Consider the following 20,241-nt stretch of genomic DNA (forward strand, 5'->3'; position numbering starts at 1 on the left):
AGCTCCACTTTGAACAGGCTCTCTGGCGGGGATCAACTGAATCCAGGGCCCTTCATTGTGTGACCGGCGCTGTTAGCCAGGGAAAAGCCACAGCACAAATTCACGACTTGACTTACTAAATTCCACGCCAGAGATCCTTCAAGGGTGAATAGGGGTGTGAGGAAGCTGCTTCATTGTAAAATACGTCTTAAGTGCTCCTGGAATTCCTTTATACGTTACTTCTGTGTTTTTACCTTCAACGTATGAGATTCAGCCCTCTCTTGAACTGCATGAGAGTAACATGGTTGGATTTAACAGCAGTCTTGTTGGACTGGGATAGGGAATAAAGGTTAATGTTCAGCATCAGGTGGAATAGCAGGTTCAAGTTACAGAGTGGTAAACAAAATGGACTTTTTTCTACACATCTCCATCTGGAGACAGTGATGGGTCCGGTGATCGGTCTGAGAGCTCTATCCTACAGCAAAACCACAACTCAGTCGAAGGTTGAAACACATCTAAAACCCATTAGTCACACGCCATTTCCTTATATAGAGCAGTCAACTAGTCCTCCACTCATTCACCTCTGAGGAGTCGTTAGCATTCTGTCCTGGACGGCGGCGGATGCTGCGCATGCGCCTTCTTTTCACCGTGCATCAATGCTCTGAGAGCAGTTCAAGAGAGGGAGAGAGCCGAGCTTGCTTTTGGGGCTGCTCGCTGAAATGCATGGAGCGGAGCGGCAGAGAAACGCCAAGCACAAGGCCGAGGCTCAGCCGAGCACCATGAAAGACGGAAAGGTAAAGTGCGACACGATCCCGGAGCGAGTGACTCTCAAAAAAGAAATAGGACTGCTGAGCGCCTGCACAATCATTATAGGTGAGCTAACGCACGTGCAAAAGTTTTACATTACTTTGTAATGGAAAGTAATGTAGTTAGTTACATTATTATTATTATTATTATTAACAACAACAACAAACTTTATAAAGTCTCCTTGAGAGAAACTTAACCTAGATAGACATGAGGTTTGGAAAACAAAAAAAATTTGCACTGAGAAAGAACTTGAGGGAAAGAACAATTTATTAATTATTTTTGATTGATTACTGCTTGATAAACAACTGCGTTTGATCTATAAAAAGTTATGTTGTCAAGAAGGTATGTTCATCTCTGTAATTAGCAATGTTCTATCACATGTTTTATTTATTTATTTATTTATTTATTTATTTATTTGCATTGCACAGGGGGGCATAGTGGCTTAGTGATTAACACGCTTGCCTCACACCTCCGGGGTTGTTGGTTCGAATCCTGTCTCTGACCTGCGTGCGTGGAGCTTGCATGTTCTCCCTGTGCTTCGGGGGTTTCCTCTGGGTACTCCAGTTTCCTTCTCCAGTCCAAAGACATGCATTGTAGGCTGATTGGTATTTTCCAAATTGTCCATAGTGTGGTGTGATTGTGCTTTACAATCAGTTGATTCCCCCACCTTGTGCCCCAAGATCACTGGGATAGGCTCCAGGCTCAACTGCGACCCTGTGTAGGATAAGCGTGATGGATGGATTATTTTGCATTGCACTTTAATGATTAGGTTAATGCTTTATGGTGTTACACCGTAATTTAAGCTACAGTAGTGAATTGGGCTCATGGCATGCTACAAGCAAATGCTCATTTCTTTTATGACTTTATAATTTTATGAGGTGAACAGAGTCGAATTAGTAAATACTGTCACTTCAACTTGCCCACAGAGACATTTTTTGTAACTGTCTATAGATGTGTGAGGAACGGATACGGACTCTGGCATTGAGATGAACACCACCTGACCTATTTAATTATAGGCCTGTGATTGATGGTTTGGAGTAAGAGTCTGGTTTGAGTTTTGTTGTTAGTGGTATTGTGGACAGGAAGTTACAATGTACATTGTAGTCTCACTCTAAATGCTTTCCATTTTTTAAGTAGATAAGGCACCATTCTAGCTCCTCTCTCTCTCTCTCTCTCTCTCTCTCTCTCTCTCTCTCTCTCTTACTCAGACACACAAATAACATGACGAATTAGTACACTATCAATGGTGCCATTCACATTTTTTCATTAATCAACTTTTTATTAGTTTCCAGCAGATAACAAGCCTTTCAGGTTTAGTAATTTTACATTGTCTCGTTTACAACACAAAAGCAAATGGCAGAAACATAACAATTGAAAAAGTCCAAATTAGCTTACACACAGTCCCCTCCACTAATATTGGCACCCTTGGTAAATATGAGCAAAGAAGGCTGTGAAAAATTGTCTTTATTGTTTAACCTTTTCATCTTTTGTTAAAAAAAATCGGAGAAATACTCTGCTCTCATGGATATCAAACAATTGCAAACACAACACATGTTTATTCCAAAAAAAAAAAAAATTTGTTAAATATAGGTGTGTAACAATTATTGGCACCCTTTTAGTCAATACTTTGTCCTACCTCCTTTTACCAAGAAAACAGCTCCGAGTCTTCTCCTATAATGCCTGATGAGGTTGGAGAATACATGGATCTGAGATCATTCCTCCATACAGAATCTCTCCAGATCCTTCACATTTCGAGGTCCACGCTGGTGGACTCTCCTCTTCAGTTCACCCCACAGGTTTTCTATGGGGTTCAAGTCAGGGGACTGGGACAAAAGTCCCTACACTATTTTGTAGTCAACCATTTTTGTGTTGATTTTGATGTATGTTTTGGATCATTGTCCTGCTGGAAGACCCAACCATGACCCATTTTAAGCTTTCTGTTTCCTATGTGAAACGGGAAGTCATGGCTGAACAATTTCCTGTTCCTTGTCACCCAGGTGTATTAAAAAAAGTAAAATATCAGTCTGAATATACTGCAAATATATTTTTCTCATATGACTTTATAGGGGTGCCACTAAATGTGGCACAAATATATTTAACAAAGATTTGTTTTAATAAACCTGTGTTGTGTTTGCAATTGTTTGATATCCATGAGAGCAGAGTATTTTTCGTGAATTTTTTTTTTTAACAAAAGATCAAAAGGTTAAACAAGAAAGACAATATTTCATAACCTTTGCTCATATTTACCAAGGGTACCAATATTAGTGGAGGGCACTGTATAACCAGGGTGGATTATAGGGCTTTTTAAAAAAAAAAAAAAAAAAGATAATATCCTTAAGGAACAATGCAATCCTTGGCCTTGGTAATATTGTAGCAGGTTTAGCTCTATTAATCAGAGCCAGCTCTAAAGAGATATCATCATTATAGTATCAGTACAGCCAGCAAAAGTGAAATGTTTTCGAAATAGTACTTAAAAGAATTGTAATCATTTAATAAACACAGACAAGCATCCTTCTCAAGTCAGATAGTGTTAATAACACATAGACCCAAAACCTGCTAATCACACCATAGTCCTAAATCATGAGTAATTAGATACACACAGTGACCACATTACAGATGAATGCTATTACTATTTTGAACTTAATATCTAGAGTGAGTCACAGACAGTGTGTGGACACATAGGGAAAGTCATATGCACGTATTCGCTATACTGCAAGTATACTTTTGACACCAGTATAACTGCTGACACTCAGTGCAGTAAATTACTGTTGCATGCTCTTATGTAAGCTCAGTGTGTACCACTTGACCTGTGACTAAAATGCTTGTTGGGGTGACATGGCCTTAATTTCTGCATATTATTGCTGCACTATATAGACAATACAGGCTTTGCAATATTAGTAAAAACTTGATGTGGCATGGGTAAAGATTGACCTGAAGATCTGAGGCTGGTCACAATGCCCACATAGAACAATGACACATTTAGTCATTTCATAGAGGGGCTCATTTACATACTGTAACTTTCTACTAGAGGACTTTTCAGTTATTTTGATTGGTTTCAGCCAGGTCAACCATAGAACAGAACTGTCTGTGTTGTGGTATCCTCCTTGTAAAAATGATTTTCACTCATTTCACTCACATTTTCATTTATTCATGTTTTTCGGAGGTGAAAGAAACAGAAAAAAGATTTTCAGTTCTATTATTTTATTTTTCTATCTATCACTTTAATTTAATTTCATCCTTGTCATTGTTATCATATATAGGCAGTGTCCTCCTTGGCCAATTGCCACAACTATGTTGATGTACAGCTATGTTATAATGCTTTGCATGATACTCTTTAATGTACATGTTTCATAAGGCCTAATTAAGCATTAGATTAGAGTGCAATTGTAAAATCTCACCATAGTTTATAGACTGAAAGAACTGCTACATTCCACGTGTTCCACTGTAAATGTATTGTAGGGTTCCTGAAACTTTTTTGCAACTATAGGATTCCTTATTCAGTGTAAAGAAAATTTAAATGTATTCATTTGGAGCAGTAAGGCTTTGTAATCCTGAACTTTTCACCCACAGAATAAATGTATATTTATTAGTCTTATTTATACTGTCTTATAATCTAGAATCAAAATAATGTGTGTCATATTAACAGCAGTGTAATGAGTTGTGTTAATATTGCAGGTAAATTCACATTAGTCTGACATTAGCATCTTTTAAACCCATTCAAATCAAGTCACCTGTCTATTAGGCTTATACATTTAATAGCTAAACACTATTAATTATATCAGTAGTGGTTGACGGTTGATATCAACCATCATTATGTCATTAGAAATAGAAATTTTAAAATTGCAATCCCTCTGCCTATATGTCACAGATCCCTGGGGGTCACCCACCACATTTTGAGAATCATGGCAGTATAACATCACAGCCTTTTTCTCTGCAGGTAACATCATTGGCTCTGGGATCTTCATCTCTCCTAAAGGGGTCCTGGAGCATTCAGGTTCTGTTGGATTGGCACTGGTGGTATGGACATTAGGAGGGGGCATCGCTGCTCTTGGCTCTCTCTGTTATGCTGAACTTGGGGTCACCATCCCTAAGTCAGGAGGAGACTACTCCTATGTTACAGAGATATTTGGAGGCCTTGTTGGGTAAGTTATCAGTTTTCTTTTTAAGTCATCAAGCTTCAGCTACTGTAGAATCTGCTTTTTAACTTTTGAATATACACCAGTGCAGTTCCTCTAAAAACCTTCATATGCTCAGTGCTGTAAAGCAAAGCTATTTAACATGTCTAAACATTGCACGAGAGTAAGGTATAATACAAATAATCAAGCATTAAGTTCAAACAGAAATTTAACTTCCTAAACTTCAGTTGTAAAAGTCAAAGTATTTCTTCTAACTGAGCGAAATTATGTTCTCATGGACTTCTGATTATGAAGTACATCAGCAACACCTAAAATATCCCATCTCTTTCCTCTTCCCACTTCTTCCAGGTTCCTGCTTTTATGGAGTGCAGTACTGATCATGTACCCAACTACTCTAGCTGTAATAGCCCTCACTTTCTCAAACTATGTCCTACAGCCAGCCTTTCATAACTGCGTTCCTCCGTATATGGCCACACGAATGCTCTCCACTGTCTGCATATGTGAGTAAAGCAACGTCTTATAGGTTGTTTCGTTCATTTTTCACACGTTGGCTATTTCCAGGGTAAATTGCCCTGTATTTTTTTTTTAAATGACGGTTATTAATAAATGACTGTAGTTTCTTTAGTAACAGGGAGATAAATTAGTCAAATAAGCATGCTGTGTCTAGGCTGCTGTAGAAAACCTGTGGGAAAGTTCATTTTTCGGAATGGAGAAAGACAGAAAAGTCATAGACGTTCAGGGTCTGGCGAAAATTCATAATAAAATCATGTGGAATGATAATTCAAGGCATCACACTTGCATGTCCTGAAAGTTTTGAGTCTTGGCATGATACTAACATATGTTTAAAGGAAAGCTTTCAACCGTAATTAATGTGCGATGATACTAACATGGACACCAAGACCAAAACGTGTGTAAGGGTTTAAATAGTAGGCACTTAGACAGTAATGTAAGAATTAAGGGCACCTCTCAGCATCATTTTGCATTAACACAAGCTGTGTTAGTTGAATACAATAGAATAGCACTATTCGTTCAGTACCGAAGCACATAAAGATGCTAAGGCATATTTCAGGGTCTTAATGGGCTTGGCTCATTAGCACAGATTAAGAAGCTGTGAAGCACTAAGAAGTAAATCTTACTCTTTTTGGCTCTGTGTGCTTTAGAAATACCAACCTGCCTAATTGACCAATCAGCCAACCCACCCTCCCAGAGTTCCAGCAGCTACACTCTGTGAAACAGTGGCAATGTAATGAGAACTCAAAAAAAGTGATCAGTGAATAGAAACAACACACTGAATGATAAAAACCAAAACAAGAACAGTAGACAGCCAATGTGTCACATGCAGAGCACATTCATTCTTGATTAGGCCAACCTCTCACAGGGGGCAGTGAGCAACAACACGGCGCACTTGACTGTGCTGTGACGGAGACGACTAGGCGTGTGATTATTGCATAACCTCTAATTACTTACTCTTGTTTGTGGAGCCCACACAAGAGAAGAGTTCTGTAAAAGAGTGAGGCGCTCTGCCTTTTCACAGACCTGCTCATTGCCCTCTGTTTTTGTTCAATTACGCCATGGAGCAGTTTGTTAGTTGAGGTTAAAAGGGACCTTATGTTTCACAGAGGAGAAAAAGAGAACATGTAGGAAAAGAGAGTGACTGGGACAGTGATGGATGAGCTAAAAGAATTACAATCCCACTCCTCCTTTTTTTTTTTTAAGGATTCCCACATTCTCATAAGGGTTTTTTTTTACAACCCCATTTCCAAAAAAAGTTGGGACACTGTGAAAAATGCAAATGAAACAGAATGCAGTGATTTGTAAATCTCATAAACCCATATGTATGAGATTTGCAAATCATTGCAAATAAATGTTTTTATTTACATTTTACAAAGCGTCCCAACTCTTTTGGAATTGGGGTTGTAGCTGCTGGGATTCTTTTGGCACATTTTCCACTGGTCTTGGAAGAAGGTATAGATCTTAAATGTTTGTTGTTGCACTGGAATTTGGAGCAAGAAGAACCAGGGTGACACTATTAAGTGTTACCCTAGTTTTCAAGCAGATGTTTGTGACAACTATTTAGTTTAAAACTTTATTCATATTAGGGTGCCAAGTGCACAGTATGTACTCCCAAATTTAAAACTAAATCCATGATAAGAACGTCTGATTAAACAATTAGTCGTGGCAATGTTTTTATTTTTCTGCCAACAGCAGTGTCATTTGGTCTTGATAAATGTGCTCTATGCATAATGTCACTGACTGGTTTTGAGTAAGACTGTGTGATTTGTTCATTTCACATCATTGTTTAGTAATTTGAAATTAAATATGCAGTACATAATATTAAAACTTTGTTTAGGACAAATTTGTTCCTTCTCACTACAGGCGGGTGTTTGGGTCGTTTTAAAGTTCAGTCATAGTGTAGCTTCTCCCCGTTCTTCTGTAACTCACCGAGTTTCCATGCTTCAGGTGCATGTGTGAGGTCATTTGGTACAATATCTGTGCAATGGAAACATTTTTTATATGATTTTTTTGTGCAGTCCTACACCAAACATGGATCTGAACCAAGAGCACAGCAGCAGATATCACTATACTGGATTTGTAACTAGTTACCCTTGCAGTTCTATTACTCAAGTAATGCTAACAGAAGTATGACTGGCTTCTGTTTTACTATTAGCTACTATCGTACCTTTTTTGTGGAGGAGTACATTCATGGTTATATAAAACTTAACAAGACCAACAAACTGAAAAGCAGCCAGCCAAGCAGCTAAATTAAGAGAAAGTGTCACAGAGGAGAGTCTAGGGAGACGGATGCACATGCAGAACTTCTTTATTGCAGACAAGAGTCAGGGGAAACAGTGGCGTCCCCAGCAGTGACGGAAGGGGCGGCGATCCAAGTGGGGCGGGGTGGGAGGTCAGCAGAGAGCCTCCAGATCTGAGCTTAAACCCTCTCCTAGTCCAGTCTATCCCACTGCCCCAAATGTCCCTCCTGTTGGTGAACAGGCTCTTAAGGTATCACCGCCTCAGCTCAAGAGCCAAAACCCACTCCAGTCACAATGCTTAAGTTCTGCTGCATCCATTAGTGGCTGGAGCATTCTGTCACGGAAGAGAGTCCAGGGAGACAGATACACATGCAGAACTTCTTTATTGCCGACAGGACATAGGGAAACAGTCTCAGGTTAACAGACTCAAGGAACAGGAAACAGTAGGGAACCAGGACAAAACCTAAACTAGAAAATACTCAGTATAAACACACAGTGCATAAACCAAACAATAACAAACGTAACCTGACTTCATGTAATGCTCCAGCAACTGAAGAGAAAATCCAGTGAACTTAGATAGAGCACTAATCAAGCAGGGAAAATAAATTCATGGGTATGGTTACACAGGAAATGAGGGCGACAACAGAAGAAGTTCTACATGGGGGAACGAGGGTGCCCTCTGTTGGTCTGGAATGGAACCATGACATGGAACCTGGCTAGTCATGGAACCATGACTAGCCTTGTTAGTTTCAGCCATTGTAGAGATTTCTGTATAGTTTACTTCTTTTTGTCACTAAAGAATAGACCATATAATTGTAATCACTTTGAATTATTGTAAGTTAGCATTTACTAGCAAGTATCCAAGCATATTAGTGATCACGTTCTTGCACAAGCTGTTGTGTGGGTGTTTGCAAACAGGTGACTAATGACTGTAATCTATACAGACTGGACCCCATTCTCTATTCTTAAATGTTTTTCTTTACATTATGAGAAGTGTTATCAAAACAAAAGTATGCATCCAGGAACAAGGCTGTCACTAATAGAAACTAGTCAAATTTCTGTTAGCAGATTTTATGTAATGTACATGGTTAGTTAGTGACAGTCCTAGAATAACAGTGTTCATTGATGAGCACTTGGTTCAGGTGAGAAAATGGCAGTTTTTGTGTGTGATTGTGGCTAGGGGTCACTCTCCTTGCCACTCCAAATTCCAGCTGACTAACATATATTTAAGGTGTACACCTAACTTTGTATGAAAAATATCCCAAAAATCAGAAGCCAAAAAAATAATAATGATGTTTATCTTCGTATTATTTGTAGCAACTTTTGAAAATGCCTATAAAATAAAAGCTGGTGTTTCATAACACGTGTATATCAAAATCAGTCAAGCCCTTTGACACACACACTCCTATCAAAGGGAACATATCTTTAAAGTCAATTCATTTGCACCTTAGAAGATGTATTCTTTTAAATCATCTTTTACAAATATCACACATATATCACAACTGTCAAGATTATGTTCATCACTAGAAATAGCTATTAACTAGCTGGCCAATTTAGCATGCATGTTTTGTGGCTGAAAGTGTCCAGGTACCATGTCATCCTCTAACAATTTGCACAAACACAATTATATACAGTTGACCCCAATTTCCTCTTGAACATCTGATCTTTAGTGTGTTTGGGTGTGTAACTATGTCTGCAGTATTTCTGACATGGGTGAACTGCTTCAGTGTGCGTCTGGCTACACGTATACAGGATGTCTTCACTGTAGGGAAGCTGATGGCCCTGAGCCTCATTATAGTGGTGGGACTGCACCAGATCTACGAAGGTGAGGGCATTGTACAACCAGGTACCATTTAACACAGGCCTCATCTACGGACGATAATAGGAAACATGACTAGTTTAGTAGGAAAAGTACAATAATGATGATCTAGCTATGTACTAGATGGCCTTAGCCACTGAATGGTGTTACTGTACACAAGAAAGAGTAAAACATTCCTATTTAAAATATAGTAAGTCATATCCTAAATTAGGAATCCACTTACACAAGAGTGGTACAATTTGCATTCTGACTAATAAAATGCATGAGAATATGGAAACAGTAGCGTCAAATCGTGACTCAGTCAGAGTATTAGGTCAAATCTAATTAGAGCAAACTCGATTCATCTTGATCTTTAATCTGGTCAGGGTTGCAGAAATTCCAGATTCTCCCCGTATAAGGTTTCAAGTGGTATCCCAAAGAAAAAGATTATCCTTTTGTATTTTATCTAACTGTATTCAGACCGATAAATGTAAACACTGATATAATGTCCTATCTCCTCAGGTAATTACGAGGGTCTTACACCACAACTAGCCTTTGAGTTTTATAAGACACCATCAGTGGGGCAGATTGCTCTGGCGTTCCTTCAGGCCTCCTTTGCCTTTAGTGGCTGGAACTTTCTCAATTACGTCACAGAAGAGATTGTGGATCCCAGGAGGTGAGCATGGACTCGTTACATATTGAGTGTTTTGATAATGGTGTTGATAATGTTATATTGACTGTTATCAAGGAAAAAATATAGCAGTTGGCATTGAATGTTGGCATTGGTTGAGTGCACTTTTAAAATAAATAACAATGTATTAATAAGGTGCAGTTACAGTTTGGTATACTGTAAATATGGTTTCATGGAATTTTGTTTCATATTTTTGGTGGCATTCAATGTACGGTCTGGGAAGAAAGCTTATCTAACAGCAACAAGTTCTCAAAATGTGCTCTTTTGGCTGTTTGATTGAAGAATAAAAACACACTGTCCATTTATTACCCACACTCTCAGTTGGTGATGTTTTATGTGCCAGTGATGGTAGCTGTATGTTAGAATCCCTGAATATCTACATCTTACTGTATTTTTTCATACATCTGAAATACTTTACACACGTAAGTGCTGTTGAACAATACTCTAGTCAGCAGTACAGTGTTATAACAACAGTGCTGCTGTTTCATCAGGAACCTTCCACGTGCAATTTACATCTCCATTCCACTGGTGACCTTTGTGTACACGCTCACTAATATCGCCTACTTCTGCTCCATGTCCCCGGATGAGCTGTTGTCCTCCAATGCTGTGGCTGTAGTAAGTACACAACACATTCTTCCCTCTCGCAAGCTGCTCAGCTGCTCAGATTTGACATAATTTCCAGAAATTTAGGTTATATACCCCATCTCATTCTTAAAGCTGACATCTAATTAGTGAATGTCTTGAGGATGTGCTACATTCTGACGCTTATGTCCAACAGACATTTGGAGAGAAGCTGCTTGGAATGTTCTCCACAATCATTCCCATCTCCGTGGCACTCTCCACATTCGGAGGCATCAATGGCTACCTCTTCACCTCATCCAGGTCAGATCAGTCATCCCAGGACTTCTGTCTCCTAGAAGACATGTGATTGAATATAGTGAATTGCCTCCTTCTGGATGTACTGTGACCTACATTCAGTGTAAGTGTCATGCAGTGGGGACAAGTGGGGTCTGTGGAGCATAGCCTGGGGACTGTGATTTTTTTTTTTTTAAACTCCCATGCTAGAAATCAGAACCCAGCACTACTATTCATCTGTCTTTAATAACCTGGTCAGGGTCTTGGTGGACCTGGAGCCTATCCCAGGGACTCTGGGATGATGTAGAAATAGAGCATGGATGGGACACCAGACCATCATGGGGCACCTTACATTTACACACTCATTCACACCTAAAGGCAGTTTATCATAGCCAACCCACCTACTGGCAAGTTTTTGGGAGGAGGTGGGAAGAAACTGTAGAACTAGGAAACCAACGCAAACAGTAACCTGAGCTCAGGATCGAACCACGGGACCTAGAGTTGTGAGGCGGCAATGCTGGGCCTCCCATCATCAAAGTTATTTTTATTTATTTTTGAGTTCTTATATTTATTAGCTCATTTGACTGGTCATTTGAATTGAATGGGTTTAATCCCAACCACAATTACTCAAACTCAAGTAGGCCTATAATCTAATGTAGTGTTTCAATGAATACTCCATGAACTGTACTGTTGTATTCACTCATAAGGAGAAAATAGGGAGTGAGAGATTTGGGACAGGTTGTGTACATATACCCTGAATTAACTATTCTAAATGAGCTTAGGAGTAGGACTTCTTATCCGTAATTACACTCAAACCTTTCCATACTATTCTCACTCAAGAAAAAAAAAGGGGGAATTGAACTGATCCTGGAAATGCTTGCGTACTGGCAGATGTTTTTTAATTTGTTTGCGCGTATTTATGTTTTACTGTGTCTGTGTGTGTGTATGCTATGTTTTTGTGCACATGCAGACTTTGTTTCTCTGGTGCAAGAGAAGGACATTTACCCAGCTTACTAGCTATGATTCACTTTAAGAGATGTACCCCAATTCCAGCCCTGCTTGTCTGTGTGAGTTGTTATATGACATACTGCATACTTCATATATTGTTTTTGTCATGGCTGAGTTTAACATCAGTTTGATATCAGCAAGTTCTAACGTTTTCATTTGGCTTTGTCTGTCTGTTTCTCTTCCTGTCTCTTTTCCTCTCAATTTCTCTCATTTTCTTATACAGTGCACTGCCACGATTGTCATCATGTGCATTGGTGAAACACATAACCTTATAAACTATGTGTCTTTCATCAACTACCTCTCCTATGGAGTCACTATTGCTGGCTTGCTGTACTACAGATGGAAGAAGCCAAACCTGTACAGGCCTATCAAGGTATCATTAAAACAAACCCCTACTCAGAAAATAAGGTGCTTCTTTATGTGTCAGCTAAGATCACATTGATGTACCAAGGAGAAAACACCTCAGTTTTCAACTCTGCTGATAGTGTAGTATACTGTATATTGTAAATTTATACCTTCTAAGAAATGCTGCTGTAGTCATAAATACTATCCCGTGCTCACCACGGGAATGTTATTCACATCACATTACATTACATTACAGCATTTGGCAGACGCCCTTATCCAGAGCGACTTACAATTATCTCATTTATACAACTGAGCAGTTGTGGGTTAAGGGCCTTGCTCAAGGGTTAAGGGCCTTGCTCATTTGTGGGTTGTGGGTTAACCCACCAGTTGTGGGTTAAGGGCCTTGCTCAGCTTGGCATCACAATAGCTCATCACAATAGCTCATAATGAACATTCCTTCAGTACACGTATTATTTGTTTTCCTGCTACACCTGTATACTGTAATGATTTATAATCCCTTTATCCAGAAGAGGATGGCTTCCTTATTGAGTCTGCTTCCACCCCAATTTTCTTGCTCATGTTGTCTCTGGGAGTTTTTCCTTGCCACTGCCACCTCTATCTTTCTTATTAGGAATCTAAATCTGGATTTCTGTAAAGCTGCTTTGTGATCATGTTTCTTTTTAAAAGCACTATATAAATAAAATGTAATTGATGTAGAAAAATTACATTAATGAACAGTTTGAATTTCTCCATTGACTTATTGCATCTAATCACATCTGATCTCTTCTTGTGTCCTGTGCAAAGGTGAGTTTGTTGGTTCCTGTGTGTTACCTCCTGTTCTGGGTCCTGCTGCTGGGCTTCAGTCTGCACTCGGAGCCTGTGGTCTGCGGAGTGGGACTGGTCATCATGCTCACTGGAGTACCTGTCTACTTTCTAGGAGTGCACTGGAAAGACAAGCCAAAGTGTATCTATAACTTCATTGGTAAGTTTACTATAATAAAATGTTTTTCATACAGTATCCTATTACATTTCAACTCAACATTGACCAATAACTATAAATTAAAGGGCAGAATAAATCATAACCATGTAGAAATTATAACACTTGTATGTGTTTGCCTGGAAATTCATTTACATGTATTGAAATTGCATCAGTGTGGCTGGACCTTTCATAAATACTGTTTATAGTGTCTGAGACTGCACTTAAATCTGGGATTTTTTTTATTTATCTCTCTCTCTATCTGTTTATCTATCTCTCAATCTATCATGGATCATTAAACTTTACACAAACTTATGGAGTCCCATGTCAGCTGAAGTGCATGCTGTCATTAAAAAAAAGGCAGACATAGCAAATATACTAAGAAGTTCTAAAATACATGTAAATATTTCCAAGACTGTACTTTTTACTCACATTGTTGATAATATAATTTGTAATGAAAGCCATATTGATGTTTAAAGTTTAAACACGTGATTGTCTGTTGTGTTTGCTACAGAGTGGGCCACATATCTGGGTCAGAGAGTGTTTTTTGTGGTTTTCCCTCAAGTTGACCCCATTGAAGACATAACACCAATAGAATGGACAGACAAGTCTTCTGCCATTCGCAAGGCCTCTGGACCTGTTTGACTTTTATATTTTTGTTTGTTTATTACCTTAATTGTATCATGTTTTTTCTTAAACATTAGTTGCCCTCTTATTTTAAAGCTCCAAAATAGGGTTCTTGGGTAAATATTCAAACACAAATGTCTATAAGCCTTGTATAATGTCTTTCTCTCCTTTTTTTTTCTTCTTTTTTTTTTTGTATCTACTAGTACACGTAAGTTAACGTCACTATCTTAACACCTCAAGTGGACTTCCCATAGATGTACATTTAAATATTTTTTAAATATTTCTAACAATTTATTTGATATATTGCCTATCATCTTGTGTTTACTGTGCCTTACATGGAAAAGATACACTGAATACTTTAGTTTGTTTTAACTGGATTAATTCAGAATTATTACCTGAAGTGTTTAATTGCCTTTGGGTCTTTCGCTAATAGTTGCCTGTCTATAAACATAAAATACATAACATACAGTTATGTACATACAGTTGTGCTCAAATATTTACATACCCCTTGCAGAACCAGCTAAATGTTAATAACTTTTTTTATATATATAAATAAGATGGATTATTAAAACTGCATGTTGTTTTTTATTTAGTTCTGTCCTGAATAAGCTATTTCACATAACAGATGTTTACATATAGTCCACAAGACACAATAATAGCTGAATTTGCACAAATCAACCAGTTTAAAAGTTTACATACCCCTGATTCTTAATACTGTGTGTCGTTACTTGGATGATCAACAACTGTGTTTATGTTTTGTGATATTTGTTCATGAGTCCCTTGTTTGTCCTGAGCAGTTAAACTGCCCACTGTTCTTCAGAAAAATCCTCCAGGTCCTGCACATTCTTTGCTTTTTTTTTGTTATTATTTTTGCTCATGAACAACTATCACAAAACATAAACACAGTCGTGGGTTATCCAGATAACGACACACAGTATTAAGAATCAAGGGTGTGTAAACTTTTGAACAGGTTCTTTTGTGTAAATTCAGTTATTATTGTGTCTTGTGGACTATATGTAAACGTCTGTTATGTGAAATAGCTTATTCAGGGCAGAACTAAATAAAAAAACAACATGAAATTTTTATTATCCCTTTAATTTTTTTTTAAATTATTAACATTTTGCAGATACTGCAAGTTATATATAAATTTATGCACACAACTGTAAGAGCTAATGATGAATATATTTATTGCTGTTTGGCAGTTAGAGAAGTCCTTGTATTTTGCAGTGTATGTTACCTCTTTAAAACGCAGGTAGGAATCTGCGATTCAGGAATGCATTATCTTTGCTAACTAAGTAGGGTGCATGAAAAGCTGCATACCCTATACCTTATCTTAAAACCCTTTACTTAATATTGGTTTAATTATAGTGACTTCAGGTGAACCATATTCCTCTATACACAAATGTTAAACCTTATATACACTCACTGAGCATATTATTAGGAACACCATACTAATACTGGGTAAGGCTATATAGGGGCTATATATAATTATATATATATATATATATATATATATATATATATATATATATATATATATATATATATATATATATATATATAATTACAGATTCAGCTTGTATGCCTGAGAGTTTAATGAAAACCACAAAAATGCTTTTTCATGAAAGAAGTTTTACAAATATCTCTTCTGCCCTCCCTAAAAATGGTTTAATCCGATGGCTGTTAATTATTTCAGCTTAAGTCAGTGACAAACAGCAGAGGGACCCAGTAAAATTGTATGTCCCACCCCAGCTAGTGATCACCAATCAGAATTAAGGCTGTTAAAAGTAGTTACAGTGTAAGAACAGGAGATGTCGGGTAATTGAAAATGTGTGTGTGGGGGGGAAATATTGGGTACCAGAAACGTAATGAAAATAAGCACTATTATGTAAATAGAGTTGGTTTGTATAACATGTTGGGGGAAAATTATATGCGTATCACAAAGATTACAGACCTGCCAGCTGCTGATGTGATATGTTTTTTAGATAACAATAGTGTCTAGAAAACATGAATACAACTCATTTCTCTTGGATGGATACATTTATTAGCTTTATTTAATATGTTATGCAGTAGCATATTATCTTCATCAAAAATGAAGACAATGAGTAATTTAAGTGACTTTTTATTACATTGCTGGTACTTTTTGTTACTTTATTTTATTTTTCTTATTTCATGTCATTTGTTATTATTTTATTAGTTTTTATTTATGTTGTCTGTTTTGTTATTTTGTCAGAAATCCCAATTAGGTTACATGGCACCGTAGATGTGGGCCTCCAGGCTCATATCTTATACCATATATGATAAGGGTGGAGGACGGTAGGGGCACACAGCGATGTTTTTTATGGGGACCAGTACTCCCTAGCTATTGCCCTTGGTAGGGGCTCCCTTTGCTCTCAAAACAGCCTCAATTCATCATATCATGCATTCCACAAGATGTTGGAGACATTCCTTTGAGATTCTGGTCCATGTTGACATGATTGCATCACGCAATTCCTGCATATTTTTCAGGTGCACTTTCATGCTGCGAATCTCCCGTTCTACCACAACCCAAAGGTAATCTATTGGATTCAGATCCAGTGACTTGGAAGGTCACTGAAGAGCTTCGTGACATGGTGCATTATCATGCTAGAAGTAGCCATTAGAAGATGGTAAGTTGTGGCCATGAAGGGATGCACATGATCAGCAACAATACTCAAATAGTTTGTGGCATGTAAGCGATGATTGATTGGTATTATTGGGCCCAAAGTGTGTCGACTAAACAATACCGACACCATTGCACTACCTCCACCAGCCTGGACTGTTAACACAAGGCAGGTTGGGTCCATGGATTCATGCTGTTGGCACCAAATTCTGATCCCACCATCTGTGTGCCTCGCAACCGATTCGCAACCGCAGTCCCAAGACATCGCACCAAAACTGCCCGCATCAATTGTAGTCCAATGCCATCTCAACTGCTTCCAAGTGTCCCCAGGATTAACATATGGGGTCATCCTCAGCAACAGTGACTGGCCTCCAAGTGATGAGAACTCCAGAAGCAGGGCACCAGGACAGTCGAGGCCAGCCCAGAGAGCAGAACAGGTCAGGCCCACTGTTACCCCAGGAGCAACACGTGTAGAGCTTGTGAGTGTGATGATTAGACGTTGGTATCATCCAGTCTTTGCAGGTGTTGGCGCCATCTGGAATCTTCGTAGAGGCTGATTCTGAGATGGAGCTGGCACATTCACTAATTACCTTGGGATAGGCATCCCGAGGTAGGAACAGGAAACAAATGGAGAAGTATTAACATGGGTCCAATTAGCAACACCTCGGTTTTATCAGAATTTAGTAAAAGAAAATTAAGGATAAATAAAGGAAACGGCAGGAGGCCTAACACCGATCCTTGCTTTACTGCCGTTAATTTAGACAGTTCATCATTTAAACAAACAAAATGGTAGCGGTTAGACAGGTAGGATCAAAATCATTTTAATGACCCTGAATGCCAACGTAGTTTTCTAATCTTTCTAAGAGCATGTCATGATCTATGGTGTCGAATGCAGCACTAAGATCAAGTAAAACAAGCAGTGAAATGCAGCCTTGTTCAGATGCTAGAAGTAAGTCGTTTGTAATTTTGACACGACACATTTTCCCTCCATTCTGATGGTTGACGTGAACATTACCTGAAGCTGCTTGCCATATCTGCATGATATTATGCACTGCACTGCTGCCACATGATTAGTTAATTTGATAATTGTATGAATGTGTGGATGTACAGGTGTTCCTAATAAAGTGATCAGTGAGTGTATATTTCAGTGCTCTGCACTTGTGGAAACATAATACTAAACCTATGCACATGATACATTTCCACAATGATCCCTGTTATGATACTGTACTATAAGTTTCTTTGGTATGTTTATGTTTATGTAATATGTTGCTTTGGTTATACACTGCCCATCAAATGTTTGGGGACACTTAACTTTCTCAAAAGTTTTTTGTTTGCAGATTAACATATAACATTTTAAGCACTGACCATGCTTATTCTGATGAAAATTACAGTCTATCTTACATGTAATCATTTGTGATAGTCACTGAAAAAAAAATATTAAACTACATATTCATCAAAAATCTCTTAACAGCTGCATACACTTTCTCCATAAAACCAGTCTTTCCAGGCATTCCTAAGAAACGCTCTGCTGTGTCTCTTGCAGGAGACAACCTGCAAGGATTTTGGAGCTGGTGTCTAAATCATCTCTAAAACCTTTCGCTCTAACTCCATGCAGAGCAGCTCGATTGGTTTAAGGTCGATTGACTTTTCACGCCATTCCATTACAGACAACCCTGCTTCATTCCACTCCAAATATGTCCTGTGTAACTTTGAGGTGTGTCTGTGGTCAGTAAAAACAATTGGGACATTTCAGGAAATGGGCAAGGTGTCCCTAAACCTTTACTGTAAATATTTTTGCAGAGCCACTGAACTGAAATAAGCTTAGGAATGTGGAGATATCAAATCACCAGAAATCAAGCACGGTGTCAGTTACTTTAAGCTGTACTTTTTTTTCCAAACATGCTCATTTTTGCCTATGCAGACCTATGTAGAAGAATTTTCAATATCTTGAAATGAGATTTGATGCTGTAAATTATTTGTATAGTTTATTTCCAGTGGAAAAGATACTTCCATGTTTACCGGTTGTCTATCTTTTTGTAAATGATAAAATGGTTTAACAGTTCTGGTAGTGAATAAAGCATAATTAATACTATTTTGGGTTTTACTGTTGATTATTTAGCCTAATTATACAGAATATATGGATTATCTGTGTCATTATTGTATCACACATCATGACGTTGCTCTCAAAAGGCACCGCTGGGATTCGAACCCAGGATCTCCTGTTTACTAGACAGGCGCTTTAACCAACTAAGCCACGGCGCCGCTGCGGTGGTGCAGTCACACCTTACACAATGCATCCTAATACGAGTCGCATTTTCGATTCCTTTACTAATCATTAGCCAGGACTCGGATAAAGACGTTAATAATAGCCAGGATATCCTGAGATGGGCCAATATTTTTTGTCAAATTCATCCCCTGTCGAATAAAAATTAAAAAGTAAATTATGTAGTGAAAAAAACTAATTAATAAATAGCACAAGTAGAACCTTACAAACATGTCGACGTTACAAACAGTAAAATGGCGTTCCACAGCCTATGCTAAGTACAATTGGTTTTTGGGAAAGTTTTAAATGGATACTATAAGCATTAATGCCATTCATCTAGAAATTCATAGAAAATACGTCTTTAGTTTTACAAATTGTTTTACACAGTATGCGTTTTACAGGTTCTTGTTTTGTATTTAGCAAGTTTTTTTTTAAATCCCTGTTGGGGAAAAAACAAAATAGAATCCCTCATAGAATTTGTAATGGTTTTAATGGTTATAATGGAAATTGTCTTGGTTTTAAGGGAAAGTGTAATGGTCCCTGTGGGTCTCTACTGGTAATGTGTTGCCTTCTATTGGTATGTCTAGTGGATACCATTAAGGAACAATAGTGGTAATGGTTTTAATAGTTAGTTGATGGTTTTTAATGGTATTTGTAGTGGAAACCATTAGAATTCTTTTGATCGTTTCTATTGTTTTGGGGTTGTTGTTATTTTTTAGCAGGGATTTCACAATCATTACAAATTCACAGATGAACAGCGTTAAATTGCCTCATAGGTTTTATCCTTATGCACTAAATTGTGTGGATACTTGACCATTATACCCATCCATATCTGCTTGTTGAAAATCTCGTTCCAGATTTAGGCCCCTTTACTGTTATAAAAACCCCCACTCTTCTGGGAAGGTTTCGACTAAATTTTGGAGCGTGGCTGTGGGTATTTGTGCTCATTCAGCCACACGAACATTAGTGAGTTCGGCCGAGGAGGTCTGGGGTGCAATCTGTGTTCCAGTTCATCCCAAAGGTGTTCAGTGGTATTATTTAATTATTTACAGTTTTTTAGTTACTTAGTTTTTTATTTATAAATTACAATTCACCTCCTTATATTTATTCATGAGTGCATGTAGTTTTTGTAGTTTATTTGATAAAAATGACTCAGGTAAGCTAGAGGGTTAAACCTTTTTGTTTTGCTATACAAATTGCTATAGAGACTTAAAAGGCACCAATTTACCATAATGAGCCTTTTATTTTATTATTTGTATATGTAGTTGTTTATCTATATTTTATTTTGATTGTATATATAAAATTTTTGTATATAATTTTAATAAGAATTTATTTTTGCCATTTTTTGTCATTATATATTCA

The 20,241-nt window shown here is 37.9% G+C and overlaps 1 protein-coding gene and 1 non-coding gene across 2 annotated transcripts; one reads left to right on the top strand and one right to left on the bottom strand.

Moving 5' to 3' along the window:
- Positions 1-399: 399 nt before the first annotated feature.
- Positions 400-14,960, top strand: slc7a10b (solute carrier family 7 member 10b). The gene is made up of 11 exons (XM_053642186.1): positions 400-852; positions 4,724-4,928; positions 5,271-5,422; positions 9,375-9,500; positions 9,996-10,149; positions 10,656-10,779; positions 10,943-11,046; positions 11,990-12,086; positions 12,251-12,400; positions 13,177-13,354; positions 13,863-14,960. The coding sequence occupies exons 1-11, from the start codon at positions 699-701 to the stop codon at positions 13,991-13,993; spliced, it is 1,575 nt and encodes a 524-aa protein (XP_053498161.1). The 5' UTR covers positions 400-698; the 3' UTR covers positions 13,994-14,960.
- Positions 14,961-18,804: 3,844 nt separating this feature from the next.
- Positions 18,805-18,878, bottom strand: trnat-agu (transfer RNA threonine (anticodon AGU)). The gene has a single exon. It is a non-coding gene; the product is annotated as a tRNA-Thr (tRNA).
- Positions 18,879-20,241: the final 1,363 nt, after the last annotated feature.

Source organism: Ictalurus furcatus, chromosome 14, assembly GCF_023375685.1.
Source record: "Ictalurus furcatus strain D&B chromosome 14, Billie_1.0, whole genome shotgun sequence".
In the NCBI taxonomy this organism is placed as follows: domain Eukaryota; kingdom Metazoa; phylum Chordata; class Actinopteri; order Siluriformes; family Ictaluridae; genus Ictalurus; species Ictalurus furcatus.